The 18,163-nt window shown below is 54.8% G+C and overlaps 1 protein-coding gene across 1 annotated transcript; it reads left to right on the forward strand.

Annotated features, from left to right (window-relative positions):
* The first annotated feature begins 6,486 nt into the window (after window positions 1–6,486).
* CA7 (carbonic anhydrase 7) lies at window positions 6,487–15,168 on the forward strand. Its single transcript, XM_014854297.3, has 7 exons — window positions 6,487–6,645; window positions 9,161–9,358; window positions 12,047–12,165; window positions 12,961–13,056; window positions 13,157–13,219; window positions 13,724–13,879; window positions 14,393–15,168. Exons 1-7 carry the CDS (start codon window positions 6,606–6,608, stop codon window positions 14,513–14,515), a joined length of 795 nt encoding a protein of 264 aa, XP_014709783.1. The 5' UTR covers window positions 6,487–6,605; the 3' UTR covers window positions 14,516–15,168.
* The last annotated feature ends 2,995 nt before the right edge of the window (window positions 15,169–18,163 follow it).

Raw genomic sequence — 18,163 nt, forward strand, 5'->3', positions numbered from 1 at the left:
GGCCACCTTGTGAGGACTGCGAACATAAAACCAAGGAGGAATTTAAAGCCGTCTACTTTCTGAAAAGAACCATTTTTTAGGAAGAGGATGGCTACCCTGTGGGGATGAGTGCCAAGGAAGGAGGTTACCCCATGAGGCAGGGGAAGAAAGAAGAAAGAAGGAGCTGGAGGCCAGGAAACCAACAAGGAGGGAGGTGAGGTTCCTTCCCCTCTATCTCCCAGACACTACAGGCACCTTCAGGTTAATAATTGCCTGAAATAAGGTGGAAATGAGCAGAGATCCCAACCCCCAACCCACTCTCGGACAGGGACAAGGGAGGGTACAGGGAAGAGAGGGAAGTTTGACAGTAATGATGCAGTGATGATGGATGCAGTTGCCCCTGGGTGCTGTCTCTAGGATCAGGATGGGGGCACACCCTCTCATGACTTCCCTAGTCCCTCCCAGCACCCATGGAACACAACCGGTGGGAAACAGAGACATGAGGCTCTCCCAGCTCGTCGTGTGCTTATGCTGTCACATTTCCTTCTCCAGTTGGACGGGTGAAATATAAGGGATAATAAAATACGCCCAGGGAATGTGGGAAGGTCAAAAGGCAACAAGTGAGAGTTCACTGCTCAGCCTCTCACGCTCAGTGCAGTCATGGACTGCATGAAAGGAAACATCCCCAAACTTGGTGGGGGGAGTTATATGCCTATGAAAAAACGTATGATTTTGAAAAGGTTTGCATTGGTGGCATCTGTAAAAAAATTAAAAACCTCAGTGTATTAGTTTCGTAGGACTGCCATAACAAGGTACCACAAACTGGGTGGCTTGAAACTCCAGAAATTGATTGTCACACAGTTCTGAAAGCTAGAAGTCTGAAATAAAGATGAGAGTAGTATGCTCCCTCTGAAGCCTGTGGGAAGCATCCTTTCTTGCCTTCCTAGCTTCTGGTGGCTTGCTAGCAATCCTTGGCTTCCAGCTGTAGCACTTCAATCTCTGCCTCCACTGTCACATGGCATTCTCCCCTCCTGTCTCTATCTGTATCTCTTCTCTTCTTGTAAGGACACCAGTCGCAATTGATCAGGGCCCACCCTAATGACCTCATCTTAACTTGATTACACCTGCAAAAACCCTATTTCCAAATAATATCACATACACAGGTACTGGGGGTTAGGACTTCAACAACTTTTTGAAGGATACTATTCAACCCATGATAGCAGGTAAAGGTGCCTGTGCTGGGGCTGTGGGGGTTGATCTGAAACAAACCCTGCTATCTAGAAACTCAGGGCCCACTGATGAGTTTTTCCTATTGTAGAGGACAGGAAATCGGGTATCAGATCAGGAAATCATGCCTGTATTCATTTAAGCCATTGGTTTTCAGAGTGTGGGCCTGGACCAGTAGCATCAACATCACCTGAGAACTTGTTAGAAATGCAAATTCTCAGGCCCCATCACAGACTGGATGAATCAGAAACTCTGGGATGAGGCCCAGGAAACTATTTTTTGGTTTTTCTCTTTTTTAAAGATTGGCACCTGAGCTAAGAACTGTTGCCAATCTTCTTTTTTTCTTCTTCTTCTCCTTCTTCTTCTTCTTCTCCCCAAAGCCCCCTAGTACATAGTTATATAATCTAGTTGTGAGTGCCTCTGATTGTACCATGTGGGACGCTGCCTCAGCATGGCCTGATGAGCGGTGCCATGTCTGAGCCCAGGATCCGAACTGGTGAAACCCTGGGCCGCCATAGTGGAGCACGTTAACTTAACCTCTGAGCCACACGGCCGGCTCCATCCCAGGAAACTGTTTTAACAAGCCTTCCAGGCAATTCTGATGTGAGCTCAAGTTTGAGACCCACTGACCTAGGTCAAGCTCCCACTGAACAGGTGGGAAAACTGAGCCCCATAACCCCAATGCTAGTCCTGTTTACTGAGCACTTACATACCAGGCAGACCCCTGATGTGCATCACCTTATTTTGTGTTCATTTGTTCCCACTCAATGCAATAGATACTGCTGCTCACCCCACTTTATAGAGAAGAGAGCAGGGGTTTGGAGACATGAGTAAAACTCCAAAGTCTCTCAGCTATTAAAAGATGGTACATGGATTAGAAACAAACACCCCAACAGGTCTGGCAAGACCCTGGCTGAGGTCTATTATGTTACCCATCCTGGTTGGTCTCAGCTGGAGGAGACTGGATCCTTGGGCTCCCCGGAAGTTTGGGGCTGGCTCTGCCCTGGGAGAGCTTATAGTCTGTGGGAAACCAGCTGGGAAGAATGAGTCACAACTGAGTTCACCCTCCCAGCCCTCAGCCACTAGCCCTCCCTGCCTGCCCTTGCCCATCCTAGCCCTTGTCACCCTGGTGCTCACTGGCCACTCCCTTGTCTCTCTCCCCCAACCCTCCCCTGAGGCAGCTGTGGGTTTGTAACGTTCACAGTTATATCACCTATGCCTGGCCCAGCACTTGGCATTGAATAAGACTTGAGTAAATGTTTGTTGAATGAAAGAAAACATTTCTGAAATTACTTTCACCATACTTTTTATATTTTAAAATGCCCTCCCTACTGCGGCCGGCCCTGTAGCCAAGTGGTTAAGTTTGCGCGCTCCGCTTTGGCAGCCCAGTGTTTCACCAGTTCAAATCCTCGGCGCAGACACGGCACCACTCAGCAGGCCATGCTGGGGCTGCGTCCCTCATAGCACAACCAGAGGCACTCACAACTCACAACTCACAATATACAACTATGCACTGGAGAGCTTTGGGGAGGAGGAGAAAGAAAAAAAAAAAAGATTGGCAATAGATGTTAGCTCAGGTGCCAATCTTTAAAAAAATAAATAAATAAAATGTCCTACTGGCAATACGTATATCATCTGATTTGGCAATTCCACTTCTAGCAGTTTATCCCAAGGAAATCATCAGACACACATACAAAGATGTATCAGTATGGATGTTCACTGCAGTGCTATTTACAACAGTGAAAGCCAGAAATAACCCATACACTAGAGCATTGTGCAGTTATTAAGTGTCAAGTTCTCCAAGGCTGGTCAAGCAGGAAAACGCTAACCATAGGGCTTAGGTGGAAAAAAAAACTGGTCACAAAGCTATACATATGATTCTTATTGTTTTTTAAGTACTACGAATACATATCGAAAGAGCCTGGCAGGATGGTCACAAAATGTTAACGGTGGTGATTCTTGGGTCACATGACCAGTAGTTTTAATTTTCTCGTATACGCTTTTCTGATTCTTCCAAATTTTCTACAATGAATATGTGCCACTACTATAATTGGAAAAGGAATGTTTGGGGTTTTAAATGTGCCCAAGAAGGTGAGGAAAAGGGGAAAGAACAGAGGTCCTAGGTCTGAGGAGTGCAGGAGTACCAGGAGTCTCACAGCTATAGCCTCACCTGACCATCGTATTAGCCCTCTAGACTCTATTCCCATCTTATAAATGAGAAAACAGGCTCAGAGAGGTGAAGCAACTTGCCCCAAGTCACATAGCCAGTGATGCTGGAAGTCAAGCCCAGGTCTGTCTAGGTCCACAGCCCAGGCCCATTCCATCTCACTGTGTGCACATATACGTACACATATTTCAAGTGGAAATGTTTTTAAAAAAAATACAAGGAACTGTAATTTTGATCTTAGAGTCTCCAGGCCACAGGGCTTTTAGCCTGGCCCATTGTCTCAGTGCATAACATACAGTGAGAGCAGGCATGATTCTGCCTGTTGGTTCAGCATTGGACATCTGTTGTCTCCAACAATGCTCACAAGGATCCCTATGAGGTAGGCAGGGCAGGAACTATGCCCCCATCGCCTCACTGTAGACCAAAGACACTGCATCTTCAAAAGGGGAAGTGAGATCTGATCAAGTCGCTTGATGAACGAGGTGTGGCTGTGCAAGCTGCTCCTGCCCTCCTCCCCCAGCCCTTCATCACAGCCCTCACATCCTGTTCTCCCCCTCTCCCAGAAACAGAGAAATCCAGGAGCCACCGACGCCAGCGAGACCAAAGAGTAAACTCCAGAGCAGTAAAATCAATTCAGCTTTAAAGACAGCACATACTTGAGACAGGAGGAGCCTGAATGGGGGCACAGGCTTTCCTAAGTTGACCTGACTGGGCTACAGGGTCAACTGGAGCTTCACCTGAGACAGGCAGACTCAATTGACCCCTGTCACCTGCCTGAGTTCCCAGCACTCCAGTGCCTGCCCGCCCGGAGGAAACTGCTGAAGACAGGCTGTAGGAAGGAAAGAATTGGATCAACTTTTATTTGGTTGTTAAAGAGATAATACGCACTTTAACTCTTTCAAAAGGTACAAAGGAATGAGCAGTAAAGAGTGTCCCTCCCACCCCCATTCTGCACCCTTCTCCACCCTTCCAGTCTCCCAGTCTTCTACCCGGAGGCCAACACTCTCCCCAGCTTCTCTTAAGTCCTTCCAGAGACAGTCTTGCATATATACACAAATGACAACCAAATTTAAAATCTACTTCTTCACCATCCCTGCAATTTTAGACAGGTTGAATAAGGGCCTCAGCAGCCCTGGATTTTCAGCCTTGCTCTGTCACTTACTGTGCACCCTAACTCAACTTCTCTGAGCCTTGCTTTCCCCCCCTGTAAAATGGGGTAAAAATCCCCACCCCACCCCCAGCCCAGGGTTGCTGTGCAGATGAAGCTGAATTCAAAACTATATAAGTAATTCCAATTTTTTTTAATACTATGAATAAATATGGGAAAGTCCTGGGTTGCTTTAGGGGGAAGTGGCTCAGTGAAGTACACATTTGGGCCTGTCCCCAGACCCAGAGATTGTTGCAACTCCCCCAGGAGAAGGGTGACTGGCTCCTCTGGGAAATGGACAGAGGCTGCAGGCCTCATTCCAAAGTGAGCCTTTGTCTTCTTGGTCTGAAGATGACATTTCTGGGACCCTGACAACATTGCATTCTCTGTCACATGCTGGTCTTGGGGGCCACCCCCTGTGTCTCTATCATGAGTTCCCTGACCCCACCTGAGGGTCAGAATTATACTAATGGCCCTTCCAGCTCCTGGGTCAGAGAGGGGCAACTAGGCAGGGCTGGGAAGTCACTGACTGACCTTGGCCCAGCCAATCAGTTGTCAATCAATCTCCACAACTCCACCTGGGGAACTGGGGTCCAGGGCCTAGGAGAGGGAAACTGAGACAGTGACAGAGATGTAGGAGAGCCAGGCAGACAAGATGGCAGATTCCTTCTCAGGGCCTGCGACAGTCTCCTCTGCTCAAGATCACACCATCGGGCATTCTACAAATGACCCTTCAACTCCTGTTCAGTACAAGCCCCTGGGTAGGATCATTTGTCTGTACTTCCATCCACTCATCTGTTTGTCTTCCCAAAACTGCCTGCTGAGCCCCAGCTAGAGACAAGCCCTAGCCTTGGAACAAGGCCACATCCTAAGATGAATCAGATTGGACTGGCTGGAGCCAGTGGGTGGAAGACAGGACATACCAGCTGGAGGGCACAGCAAGGACCAGGGCTCGTGGGTGGGAAAATGTTGGGTCAAGGCTGGCACTGAGATTGAGTGCAGGGTGGAGGTCCCAGCAGGTGTGCCGAAGGTCATGGGGAGACAAGGAAAGGAGGGATGAGCAGCAGGCTGTAAAGGGACAGGCCAAGAGTCCTCGATGGAAGGAGGAAGGAATGAAGAGGATGAGGATGGGAGGCGGGGCCTGAGACTTGCTTCCATGGGGAAGGCAGCTGGTGTCTGTGGGTCTGTCTGTCTTCATGCTCACCCGCTGATGCCACCCCTCCCCACCCCCCACTTTGAGGCTCTGGTTCTGTCTGGGCCAGGGATTTGGATTGCCGGTCCTGTCCTCCTCCTACCCCAGGGCTCCTAGACACCTACAGCCACAGGACCCCCTGCCCCTAGCCCTAAGGGGAAGTGGCAAAGAGCAGTGTGTGGAGTGAGACAAACACATGCTCTGGCTAGATGACCTCAGGCAAGTCACTTCACCTCTCTAGGCCTCAGTGGTCCCCTACTCTGTGAAATAGGGCTAATGGAAGAACCACTCAACATTGTAGGGTAGCTGAGAGGGTTAGACGACAGCAAGGATCCAACGTTGGCAGCACCTGCCACAGTGTCTGGCAAATAGGGGAAGCTCCAGTTCTGGACACTTGATGGTCAGAGCAAATTTGTACTTTAAAGGGGACTCTCCAATCCCAAAGAACTGAGGGCCCAGAGCCCAGGTCCCCAGTTGTGGGATTTACCGCTCAGGGACAGCCTGGGGAGGGGATGAGGTGTGGGGAAACAGAGGCGGCCCCCAGCATGGAGGGTTTCTCGTGTCCGGGAGCCTGTACACGTGCTGGAGAAGAGGAGAGACAGTCGTCCAGCCAGGGCGGGGGTGGGGGTGCGGAAAGAGATTTAGGTCCTCTTGACCGCGCATCTCGACCCGGGGCTCAACTGGCCTGCGGGCGGGCGGGGGTGGGGCAGTGCCGGCCTCTCTCGCCCTGCTGGGAGGGGGGCGGGGGGGGGCGGGTCCCCTGGGAACCGCTCCTCCCGCCCGCCGCTGCTTTAAGAGGCTGCTCCGCGGCAGCGATCGGGGCCGGAGCCGCAGCCAGAGCGAGCGGAACTGTGCCGAGCCGGCAGGTGCACGGCTTCGGGGACTGCAGCGGCATGACCGGCCACCACGGCTGGGGCTACGGCCAGAACGACGGTAGGCGCAGACCACGGCCAGCCTTGACCTGCTGGGACTCGCCCCGACCCCTGGCGCACAGCTGGGTTTCCCGGACCGGCAAACCCCCATCTTCTAGGCTGGACCCGGACCCCCCTCCAGCCCAGCCCCTAGAACCCAGCCCACCTGCCCAGCTTGAGCCCGGGCTCCCCCGCGCTGGCGCAAAGTCCGAGCTGCGCCCCAGCCGGCCCCGCTGCCAGCTGGCCACCGCGCGGCTCAGCACGTCTTGCCGCCTCCTCCGCGCAGCCCGACAGCTGCACTGGCTCGACCCGGGCCCCGACACTCACTCCCTCACCCTCGGTGGCGCGGGAGGTGGAGGTGGCCCAGGGCAGCGGGAGGCGGTCGGGGCGGAGCGCTGTGCGCGGGTGTCTGTGCGGGGAGCGCGCACGGCGTGTGTGCGGGGACCTCTCCGGAGCTGGACTGCGCGTGGGCAAGGGCGCAGTGTCCCTGGAAGAGTTTCCCCGGAAAGTGTCAGGGCTTTCGTGCCGGCAGGTATGAGAGGGAAGGGGCATTTGGAGGCGCACGCATGTGTCTGAGGGTCTGCATCAAGCAGGGTGTCTGGGCACGTCCCCGTGTGAGGCGTGGGAGCCCGTGGTCCACACTAGACTCCTGGTCTGACCAGGAAAATAGCTCCTGGATCCTGCCTCAGTTTCCATAGGATGCAGGAAGGAAGGGAGAAGAGGCAGAAGGTGAAGTCAGATGGCTTGAGTGTAGGTTTGGGGCTGTCAGTTCCCTTTGGGGCTATTTCTTACCTGGCAAGGGTTTCCACCTTTCCCTGAGATGAATAATGAGGACCCAAGATCCAGGCTGCCAGGAGGAAACCCAAGCAGGTCAGGTCCGGGTAGGGAGAAGGGGAAGTATTGGTGGGAGGAACACTCCTCACTTCCCTGGGGAGAGGCAGTCACTGTGAGGGTGATTGGGGGTCTTGGGCTACAATCTGGGGGTCAGGAGGTTGCAATGAGCCAAAGGGAGTTAGGGAGGTGCTGTGATGTCTCTGGCCCCCTCTGGGACTCCAAGGACACAGGAGCATATTTTGGAGGGAGAAACCCAGATCTGGGCATGCAAAAGCTAGAAAGAGACATTCAGAAAAAGGCAACAGAGACCAGCAGAGATGGAGAGAGAGGCAGAGAAGGTGCAGGTGACAGAACCAATAAAAGATCATCTTCCCTCAGCACCTGCTCAGTGCCACCTTCTGGGCGCTTCCCCCAGAGTGGGAGTCCCCTGACTCCAGCCTTCTTGCTAGTCCTGCCCAGCAGCTCTGAGCATCTAGTATGCTATAGGGCCTGCCAACCACCGGCCGCTGCCCCTCACCCAGCCAGACCTGGGTTGTCCAGTGTCAGGGCAATGAGGGAGGGAAGGACAGAGGATAGAGGTGCCGGCATGCGGCATGCTCACAGGACTTCAAAAATAACCCAGTGGGTCTGGGCCACGATTCTGAGTCATCCACTGGGACACAGCTCTGTCGGCACCTGCTGCTGTTTTCTCAGGAAAACTTAAGAAGCCAAAAACGGGGAGAAGCACCAGCCGGCAATAGCTCTAAAAATAGGCTGCATCTCAGGATGTTCCCCGGGGAGATGCTGAGCCTCTCGGCTGCAGATGGAGCCTCTGGGAGGCAGGTGGTGGGTGCCCGTGGGTGTGCATGCAGGTGTGGGTGTGGTGTGTGTGTGTGCACGAGCATGTGTTTTGCTGTAGTCTCTTAGTGCAGATCTGCGTTTGCAACAGGGGGTGTTTGTATGTGAGGGTGTATGTGTCTATGTCAGATGTAGTCGACAGGGCTGTGTGTGTGTTTGTACACATGTGTGTTGCTGGCCCACCCGCTCTGGGCGTGGTGAGCCCAGGTCACAGTGCACATACCTGTGCACACGTGAAAGTCTCTGTGGACTTATAGGCACACACCTGGGGAGGGGAGCTGGGGGTAGTTCATGCACATGCTGTGTGTTTATATCACAGTCCCAGTGAGTGTGTGTGTGTGTGTGTACATGTGAGCGGCCCTCAGTTCCCTCATCTGTGAAATGGGGATCACACTGGTTTCTTCTTCACAAGGTGGTTGTGAGGAGTAAACGCATGTCACAGAACCAAAGCCAAGTTGATGTGAGCTTTTGTTATTATTATCACAAACACCGCCATGAACATGTTCATGGTGCAGGGAGTGGCCAGATGCCTGGTAGGGCAGGGGGCCTCTCTGAGCATGTATTGGGTTGGGGAGAACCAACCGCTGCCAGAACCACCCTGAGTCTGTAGCTGTAGCATGCTCCCTTCTATGCGTTACCTCTCTGGGCCTCCTGTCAGTTCTGGGTGGTGAGTTTTAGTGAGGACATTTTACAGACAAGGAAATGGAGGCTGAGAGGAGAGATGGTGGAGCTGGAATTAGAGCTCCAGAGCACACAGCTCCAAAGCAGGGGCTAACCTCTGAAAGGAGACCATTCCCACAGCTGCCCTCAGCCTGCAACCCAGAGATATGGGCTGGCCTGAGTCCTTGCCCTGTCCCCACCCGCAGGCCCCTCAGAGTGGCACAAGCTGTATCCCATTGCCCAGGGAGACCGCCAATCACCAATCAATATCGTGTCTAGCCAGGCTGTGTACTCACCCAGCCTGAAGCCACTGGAGCTTTCCTATGAGGCCTGCACATCTCTCAGCATTGCCAACAATGGCCACTCTGTCCAGGTGGACTTCAATGACAGTGATGACCGAACTGGTAAGTAGTCCCTGCCAGACCTTGGCACCCCTCCCTCTGGGGTCCTAAACCTATTTTGGGCAGGCTCAAGAGGGACAGTTTGCTATGGTGGAGAAGGAAGCCTCCACTCTCACCAGCTATGAAGCCTTGGGTTGAGCCTCAGTCTCCTTAGGCATAAAATGGGAGCAATAAGACCCTATTTCCTCTCTAGGATCATAGAGAGGAAAAATGAAAACCTGAGGTGATGTTTGTGGTGCTGGCATACAGCAGATTCTCATGAAATGCTAATTCCCTTCCTTCTCTTCCACGTAGTGCTTTAGATCAGGTTTGTTTTCACTCCCTGCCCCATCACTGACCTGCTGTGTGGCCTAAGGCCAAGCCCTCCTCTCTGTGTGATCTGGCCAAGCCCAGCAGAGAAAGAAGGGAGCTGAAATGTTCTGTGTGCCAGGCCCCTTGCTAAGGTCGCAGGCAGCTCTTTTATTCCTCTTAAGAACCCACCTCTAAGATGGGGAAGGAGATACTCAGTGAGCTGGGGAAAGTCAGAACCAGCCTGGTCTGACCCCACAGGTCGTCTCTCCAACCCAAGATCCTAACCATCTTGGGCCAGAGAGAGGCCAGCGGGAACTTGTGGCAGCTCCTTCCAAGGTCTCTTTGCCCTGGGACTAGAGTCCAGGTCCTTTCATGATAAACTCCTAGGCAAAGGCCTCAGGAGAAACTGCTAGAGATTCTTGCGTAAGGAAGTGATTGGTAGTCTGCCCCCCACCCCCAGCCACACAATGAAAGCACTCAAGGGAACTAAAGTTTCAAGTAGAAAAATCAAAGGGCAGAGAAGAGGAGGGAACCCTAATGGGAGTGATCTTAGTCACTTAGGTCCGAGTTCCCTAGTAGGCTAGGGAAAAAGAGAAAGAGGATCAGTTATAGTTCTTATTGTAGAAGGAGGAAATCCAGCAGATCCTCAGAAGAGAGACACAGCATTTCGCAGTACTGAATTCTAAGAAAAGCTTCTCCCCTAGAGCTTTGGGGAGGGACTTGGGGCTCTTGATGGCCCTAGATGACAGTTTATGAAGGAGTAGTTTTCATATAATTGCACTTTTTAAGCAACCTTCATCGGGCACTGAGGATTCGATTCAGACATCTGTAGCTCAGTGAAGGCCACTGTTGGGAGGAAGAGTCAAAGGGGCATGCCTCTGGACTGCTGATCCAGGAGCTCACTTTCAGGCCTGGCTGGGGTTCCCTCCTCTACCAGAACCTGGGCCTGGGGGGGCAGGGAGCCAGTGGAAAGAAGGTGGGCTTGGGAGTGAGATAGCTGGGCCTCTGCCACTCACCAGCTCTGTGACCTCGGGCAGGATACCTCCCTTTCCAAGCCTCAGTCCCACATCTGTCCGACAGGGATAACAATGTGTCCCCTTCAAGGTCTCTGTGGGGGTGGATACCCACAGAGTGCTGAACCCATTGTGCCCAGTGAATGGCGGTGTGTTCTCTGGTCAAGACGGAGGGAGGGGGCTACGGGCGCCAAGCTCAAGGGGTTAGGGAGGGAGTTCACTCTCTGAGAGATCGCATGGTGGGGTCCCAGGTGGTGCATGTTCAGAGGGGTGGGCCCCCACAGACCATATCAGGGAGCTGAGCCTGCAGGCCCAGCTGCTCCTGCCTCCCCGGGATGGGGCAGCCTGACTGAGCCCCTGCCCATGGCCACTACCCCCAGACACCCTTCGTTAACCACCCAGCATTGCCATGAACAGGCCCTGCTTCTTAGGTAAGGCAGGGCAACAATGAGGGGCCTCTGGACTGTCCTGTCATCCTCTTCCTCAAGGGGCCCTCAGGGGGCAAGGCCCTGCCCTGGTTACCCACCCTGGAGGGGCCCAGTGAGACTCTGAACCCAGGGCTGTCACCTGATCTAGGAGCTCACATTCAGGCCTGGTTGAGGCTCCCCCCACTGCCAGATCCCTTTCAGCTGGAAATTCAATCAGTCCCAGGAGGCCTTGTGCGTGACCCCAGCTCACCGGGTATCAGGGTGGGAAAGTCATAAAACTAGCACAAGTGGGGCCTGCCAAAGCGGCTATGGGGGAGGGCATTGGAGGTACCTGGGCCTGGCCATCATAGTGAGGACCCTCAGGAGCTGGGCTCTGGACAGAGTCAGGTCCTGGGGAGGCTCAAGTTTCTGGAGAGGCAGTGCAGCTTGATGATTAGGGGCTTGGGCTCTGGACTTGTATCCTGGTTCAGTGTCTTGCTGTGTGACCTTGGGCAAATGCCTTGCCCTCTCTGTGCCTTGGTTTCCTTCTTTATAAAATAGAGATAATAATAGGTTCTGTCCCTCATGGGCTACTATGAGGTCTAAACAAAATAGTCCTTCTGACCCAGCCCTGGGTCGGGGCTCCAGACATGGGAGGCCTATTGTTAGTGATACCAGGGGCCTGAGAGGCAAGGTCCCAGCTTCCATTGCAAAATTCAGCAGGAGTCGGGGGATGGCCAGATGGAGAGACGTACTCTGTCAGTACCAGCTCCTCTGCCGCCTACAGGCTGCCAAGATTTCAGCCCTGAACCAGCAAAGAGCTCAGGGGACTGAGTGGGGACTCAAGCCCAATTAGCCCAAGGAATTTTCCAAATGAAAACTTTATCCCCCTCCTGGATACTCCCCGATCCTGGCACTCCCGCCTGCCGGGCAGTGTGGGCTCTCACAGCGATTGCTCCACACCCCGTTTCTACCCACAGTGATGACTGGGGGGCCCCTGGATGGGCCCTACCGGCTCAAGCAGTTCCATTTCCACTGGGGCAAGAAGCACAGTGTGGGCTCAGAGCACACGGTGGACGGCAAGTCGTTCCCCAGCGAGGTAAGCGCCTTCCTCTACATGAATCCCTTTACTACTTCCGGAGGGACTGTGGCGTCAGGGACTTGACGGGTGCCTGGTGTGGGGGCCCTGGAGAGGGTGAGGAGGAGCACGCAAGAGGCCTGGAGAGAGACATCCTCTACCCACCCCCAGCACAGGGTCTTCCGCCGGAACTCTGCCCACTCCTGTCCTCATCCGTGTGACCAGAAGGAGTTTTCTGAAGGGCAAATCCAGTCCCACCACACTCTTGCCAACAACCCTTCAAGGACTGAGCCTGTCTTTCGGGGCCCCGCATGACCTGGCCTTGCCCTGCCTCGTCTTCCCGACTCTGCCCTTACTGACCTGCATGTGCTCACTCCCCTGCCCACACCTGGCTCTTTCACGCCTCCAGGCTTTTGCTTATGCTGTTCTCTCTGCCTGGAATACCTTCCCCCAAGGGTTCCATCTGATAACCCCCTACTTATTCTTTGGATTCAGCTGCAGGCGTTACCTCCTCAGGGAGGTGGCACACTGGATGGCCATTATCTGTTTCATAGTTCATTCACAGAGGGCAGGGCCTGAGCCAGATTCTTCTTTGGTCCCCTGGGGCTCAGGAAAGGGTTTAGCCCAGAGCAGGGGGAATGCTATCTGTGGCCCCTGGGGGCATGCCTGGGCCCCTCAGGACCATAAGTCCTGGGATGTTTGACCGCCTTCCCCTCCTGCAGAGGGGCCAGAAGTCCCGTGGGAGGGAGAGAAATGTGGCTCCAAGCTCCCACGGCCCCTTGGGGGTATTAAGCTGGCCTGTTGTTGCCCCTGCAGCTGCACCTAGTTCATTGGAACGCCAAGAAGTACAGCACCTTTGGGGAGGCAGCCTCCGCGCCCGATGGCCTGGCTGTGGTCGGTGTCTTCCTGGAGGTGAGGGGTGATTACCTGGGGCCAGGAGGGGCCTGGGAGGCCTGGCACTGCCCCTAGTTCCAGAACATGAACGGCTCACACTACCCTCTCTCCCTGACAGACGGGGGATGAGCATCCCAGCATGAACCGTCTGACAGATGCACTCTACATGGTTCGCTTTAAGGTGAGAGAGGGGTCCGTGCCACTGACCCAGAGCAGCCTGGTGGGGAGGGAGGAAGAGGCTGGATCACGGAGTGGGCCCTTCCACTCCCCTAGTCTGGCAGCAAACCCTTGTCAGGGTGCAGGTCAGCACCTGCGGGGCCCGGCAACTGACTCCGCTGTGTCAGGGTCCATGGCCTCACTGAGTGCCCAGCATGCAATCTGGTTGGGTATAGGATTGATAAGATGCTTGTCATGTTAATGGCCATCTGACAGGCAGAGCCACCAAGGGCACCTGAAGGCAAGGGAGAGAACACGGTGGCCGCAGCTTTCACATACCAGCAAAGGGGCAGAGAGAGCCTGGCCCAGGCTGAGAGATGGCATCTGGGATCACAGACATTTGCCCACAGTTTGCATCAGGAGGCCAAGGAGAAGCCTAAATCCTGCTGATAGAAATGGGTGGGGAGGCTGCTGGTCTGGTCCTGGTGGGGGTCTATGCTGATTCCCGGGTTCCCCTGCCCTGCCTCAGGGCACCAAGGCCCAGTTCAGCTGCTTCAACCCCAAGTGTCTCCTGCCTGCCAGCCGGCACTACTGGACCTACCCCGGCTCCCTGACGACGCCCCCACTGAGCGAGAGTGTCACCTGGATCGTGCTCCGGGAGCCCATCAGCATCTCTGAGAGGCAGGTGAGTCCTCCCAGATCACCAGGTGGAGGGATGAAGCACTCAGGGCCCACCCCTGGCAGTGTGACTCCCCCAACCAGCAGCCCACAGTCCGTGGTCCCCCCGTCAAGGCTCTGATATTTTGCTGATAAATCTTTAGATTTGTGGTTGGGAGTTAGCTTGATTATTAGTCATTAGGACCTAGGCACAGGCTGGGAAGGGAGATCCCTGGATCCTGGACCACCCCTACTGGGTTAGAGTCTGAATGCTACATGTGCTGATAAGTCTCAGCTAGATGGGATTGGAACTGGAACCAGGTGGAGCATGGTCCAGGTTCAGAGGCCCATTAGTGAGTAAGTAACTAAAGTTGAGGTCCCAAAGAGGGAATGAGTGGGGAGAAGTGGGGACAAGCCCTAGAGGCAAGAGGGGAGGGATGAGTAGAGCTGGCTAGGCGGGATATGCCACATGCTGTATCTGGGAGTACAGAGGACCACAGCACTCACACTCTGCCCTGAGTATCTCTTCTGCTTTCTTAAGATGGAAAAGTTCCGGAGCCTGCTTTTCACCTCAGAGGATGATGAGAGGATCCGCATGGTGAACAACTTCCGGCCACCACAGCCACTGAAGGGCCGTGTGGTCAAGGCCTCCTTCCGGGCCTGAGCTGCCCTCCTGCCCAGCCGGCCACTAGGGCGCCATCTTCCCAAGGGCTTCCACGTCAGCAGACACCAAACCATCCGAGGCTCCCTGCCTGAGGGGTGCTGTGGACCCCCCTTCAGCTGGCTTGCTCCTTGGCCACCCCGGAGGCTTCTTGATGGGACCCTGGAGCCGGGGGACACCCTTCAGCTGTCCTGGGGACAGGAAGGACAGGAGCTGAACCTGGTCCAAGCCTGGGGCTGCCTCTGCTCTACAAGACAAAAGCCCCTAGGAACCTCCTCTTTGTCTTCCCCACTGGCAGTGGCAGCAGCCCCACCCTGAGCTCACACTGTGATGGACGAGACCCGGCTCTCTGGGGCAGGCAGCTGGCGTTGCCAGAAAGACTCAAGCAATAATTAGAGGTGGGCAGAGCTGCCCTCTCGGCATTACCTCTTCTGCAGGCCTCTGCCATGCACACACCTCACTGCCAGGTCATTAAAATCAGCACCTAGCCTGCTGGAGGTGACATGGCCTTCTCCCCCCAGCCACCTGCTGTCATGGGCAGACACTGGCTACAGGTTACATAGTATCTCCTCTCGTCCCCACCCAGCCACCAGAGCCACCTACATGACAATCCGTCCATGCATCGATTAATAAATTCATTCATCCATGCAACACATTCCCCTCGAGTGCCTTTGCTATGTCAGGTACGGTTCTAGGCACTGGGGGGCCGAAGGGGGTGAGTCAAGCCCAGTACGTTGGGAGGGACATGGGTATTGAGCAGGTGAAGGTTATACAGAGGGCAGGGCAGGGGCCGTGGGAGCAGAGAAGGGGAGCCTACCTGGTCTGTTGAAGAAATGAAATTCCAGCCAGTACTCCAAGGCAGAGAGAAGGGAAGAGCAGATGGGCAAGCTCAGAGGTGAGGAAGAATCCAGAGTGTTTGTGGAGCTGAAAAGAAGTGGTGGGGCTGGAGCCCTGGGGGAGGGTTGGGACTCTCTCCCCAGGCCAGTGGGGAGTCATAAAGGGTCTGGGGGAGAGGAGGGGCAGGGCCAGATGTCCAAAGCGGGGAGATGCCTATAGAGTGTGGATAGGCGGCAGGAGTGGCAGGAGGGAGGAGGTGGTGGCCAGTGGCCAGGAGAGAGGGGACAGAGTGGTGGAGGTGAGGAGCAGAGGGCTGGATGAGAGAAATTTAGGAGGTGGAGGCCAGAAGAAAGTGTTTGGCTGTCTGTGAGGGAGTGGGGAGTCTGAGGTGTGTCCCTGAGTGGAGAAGGGGGTCTCCATGAGGACTGGGAACCCTGGGGAGGAGCTGACCAGTGTGGACACACAGCATTTCTGTGGGGCCCTGGAGGGGAGTGCTAGGCAGCAGTGGGATGTTGGGGTCTGAGCTAAGGAGAGAGGTGGAGGGTGGAGGGGCTGTTTGGGGGCATCTTGACTCAAGATGTTGGGTGAGGCTGAAGGGCTGCAGGCGGGGGTGCACAGTGAGAGAGGGGGACCCAGGATAGCTGGAGGAGGAACCAGCACAGAACCTTGAAGAGGAGCTGCTGAGAGGTGGGAGAAAAAACACAGAGTGGGGTCCAAGACAGCCAGGAGAAGCTTTGGAAAGGGGCCAGGGCGGGGCTGGGGCCAGGGTGAGGCAAGCGATCTCTTAGCTGCAAAATTTAAGGAGGCACGCACGCTCAGGCCCTGACCCTGCCTTTGCAAGACCTTGAGAATGGGTGTCTCCTTAAATGTGCACACTAAGGGCCTCACTTGCCTCACCCGAGCCCCAGCCCAAGTCTAGAGAGCTACCTAAGGTTTAGAGAGCCAGCCATCACTGTGCCCCAGATCAGCGGGACAGGGGCAGATGAGGGGGCTGAGGAGTGAGAGGAGGTGAGACACCGGGACAGCAAATGGTTAGGTTGTGAACAGGGAGAAAGGGATAGCTGAGGGCACACAGGGTCAAGGCTTTTGGAGAGATGGGCAAGGGGCTTATCTGAACACCCTGGGGCAGGGGGCCCAACTGCAGGGACTTGAGGGCTGGTGGCCACAGCTCCTGTCATTGTCACTATACGGGAAGGGCACTCCCGGGTCACGGGGTACTCTGGGCTTTGAGTGAGGCCGTGAGGAGAGGGAGGAATTGGGTCTTAGACCTCTAGCTTCGAGCCCAAGGAAGCAGGGAAGAGAGAGGCTTGTTCTGTGGACCCCCTTCCCACTCCCATGCTCAGGGCACCTGTCCCCAGAGTGGGTTGGGGTGAGAGGACAGGAAGGGCAGGGCCTCATTCTAGCTCCAGATGAGGGGCCAGACACAACTTTGCCCCTGCAGGAACCCCCTGCCTAATCTATGGGCCATTTTCTCCCTCCATATTTCAGAAGACCGGGAGAAGGGTGGTATCTGGAAGACACTGTTTTCCCAGCTTGGGGACAGGCAGCAGCAGAGAGGTAATGCTAGAAATGCTGCCTCTTAAGGTGTGCAAAGGGCCTGGGGCAGATATCTGGCTCTCTCCATGTGATCCAAGAACTGTCATTACCCCAATTTTACAGATGAGCATGATAAGGCCAGGGGAGGTTAAGTAGGCAAGTGGCAGGACAGGATTTAAACCTATTCCTGTGCCTAAAATCTCCTGCTCTGAGCCAGAGCAACTGGGCCCAAGGGATGGAGGGATGGGCATGGTGGCGGCCACGTGGAATTGGCACAACACACTCAATGCTGCTGGCCATGCCAGGGACCTTGGCCAGCCCCTCCTGGGGATGGCAGCACTTCCTGCCTGGCACTACAGAGGACTTGAAAAACGAGAGCCAGTTTTATAATAATTATCCCAAGGCTGCCAAGAATCCTCACTCCTTAAATCCTTCCCCTTAATTCATTTTTTTAATTTAAAACTATTTTAAAACCAAAAGTGGCCTCCTTATGATATAATCACAGCCCAAGATTTGACCCTATTACATCCAAATGTGATGCCCCAATGGGATCCCAAATGCTTCCAGCAAACCTGGCCTCAAGGGACCCAGGAATGGGTCCTGAATCCTTGTCCAGGGCACACTTGCCTCCTAGAGCTGATGCTGGGCACAGTGGGGGCACTCAAGACAAGACAGGCTTTTCTTGCTCCCAAGATCCCAGAGAGGCCCTCCCAGGGCAGCCAGGATGGCCCTGGAAGAGATCTGGCCTCGTGGCCCAGGCCAGTGGCCACAGCATGCTGAGTCTGCGCCAAGGCTAGGGGCACAGGCTTCCCTCCAAAGTACCTCCTGGAGGAGTCAGGCCTCAGGGCATCTCCCTTCTCTGGGGGTGGGCCTTAGGAGATGGGGTGACTGTGAAGACCCAGGCCCTCCAGATCTCTGCCTGCAGAAGACTTGCTCCCAACCCCATGGTTACCTCTACAGCTACAGCTGCTGCCACAGAGGCCTAGGGGGCAGGGGGATCCCCTTATGGCTGGCTAGGGACACCTACCTGCCAAGGTACTCATCTGTGGGCAGAGCGGTCTGTGGCCTGAGCAAGGATTGAGGATAGAGACAGAGATGGGTCTGAAGTGGAGGTTGCAAGGTAACCTGACAGAGTTGATGTCTGGGAGGGGGCCATACTGATGTCCAGGCTAACAGGGCCTGGGGCAGGACAGAAGCTTGTTGGCCGCAGCTGGAGCTGGCCTGGGGGCGGGGAGGGAGGTCCGATAACAGGATCCACCCAGCCTGGTGTCTTGTTGA

The sequence above is a fragment of the Equus asinus genome, chromosome 28, assembly GCF_041296235.1.
Source record: "Equus asinus isolate D_3611 breed Donkey chromosome 28, EquAss-T2T_v2, whole genome shotgun sequence".
In the NCBI taxonomy this organism is placed as follows: domain Eukaryota; kingdom Metazoa; phylum Chordata; class Mammalia; order Perissodactyla; family Equidae; genus Equus; species Equus asinus.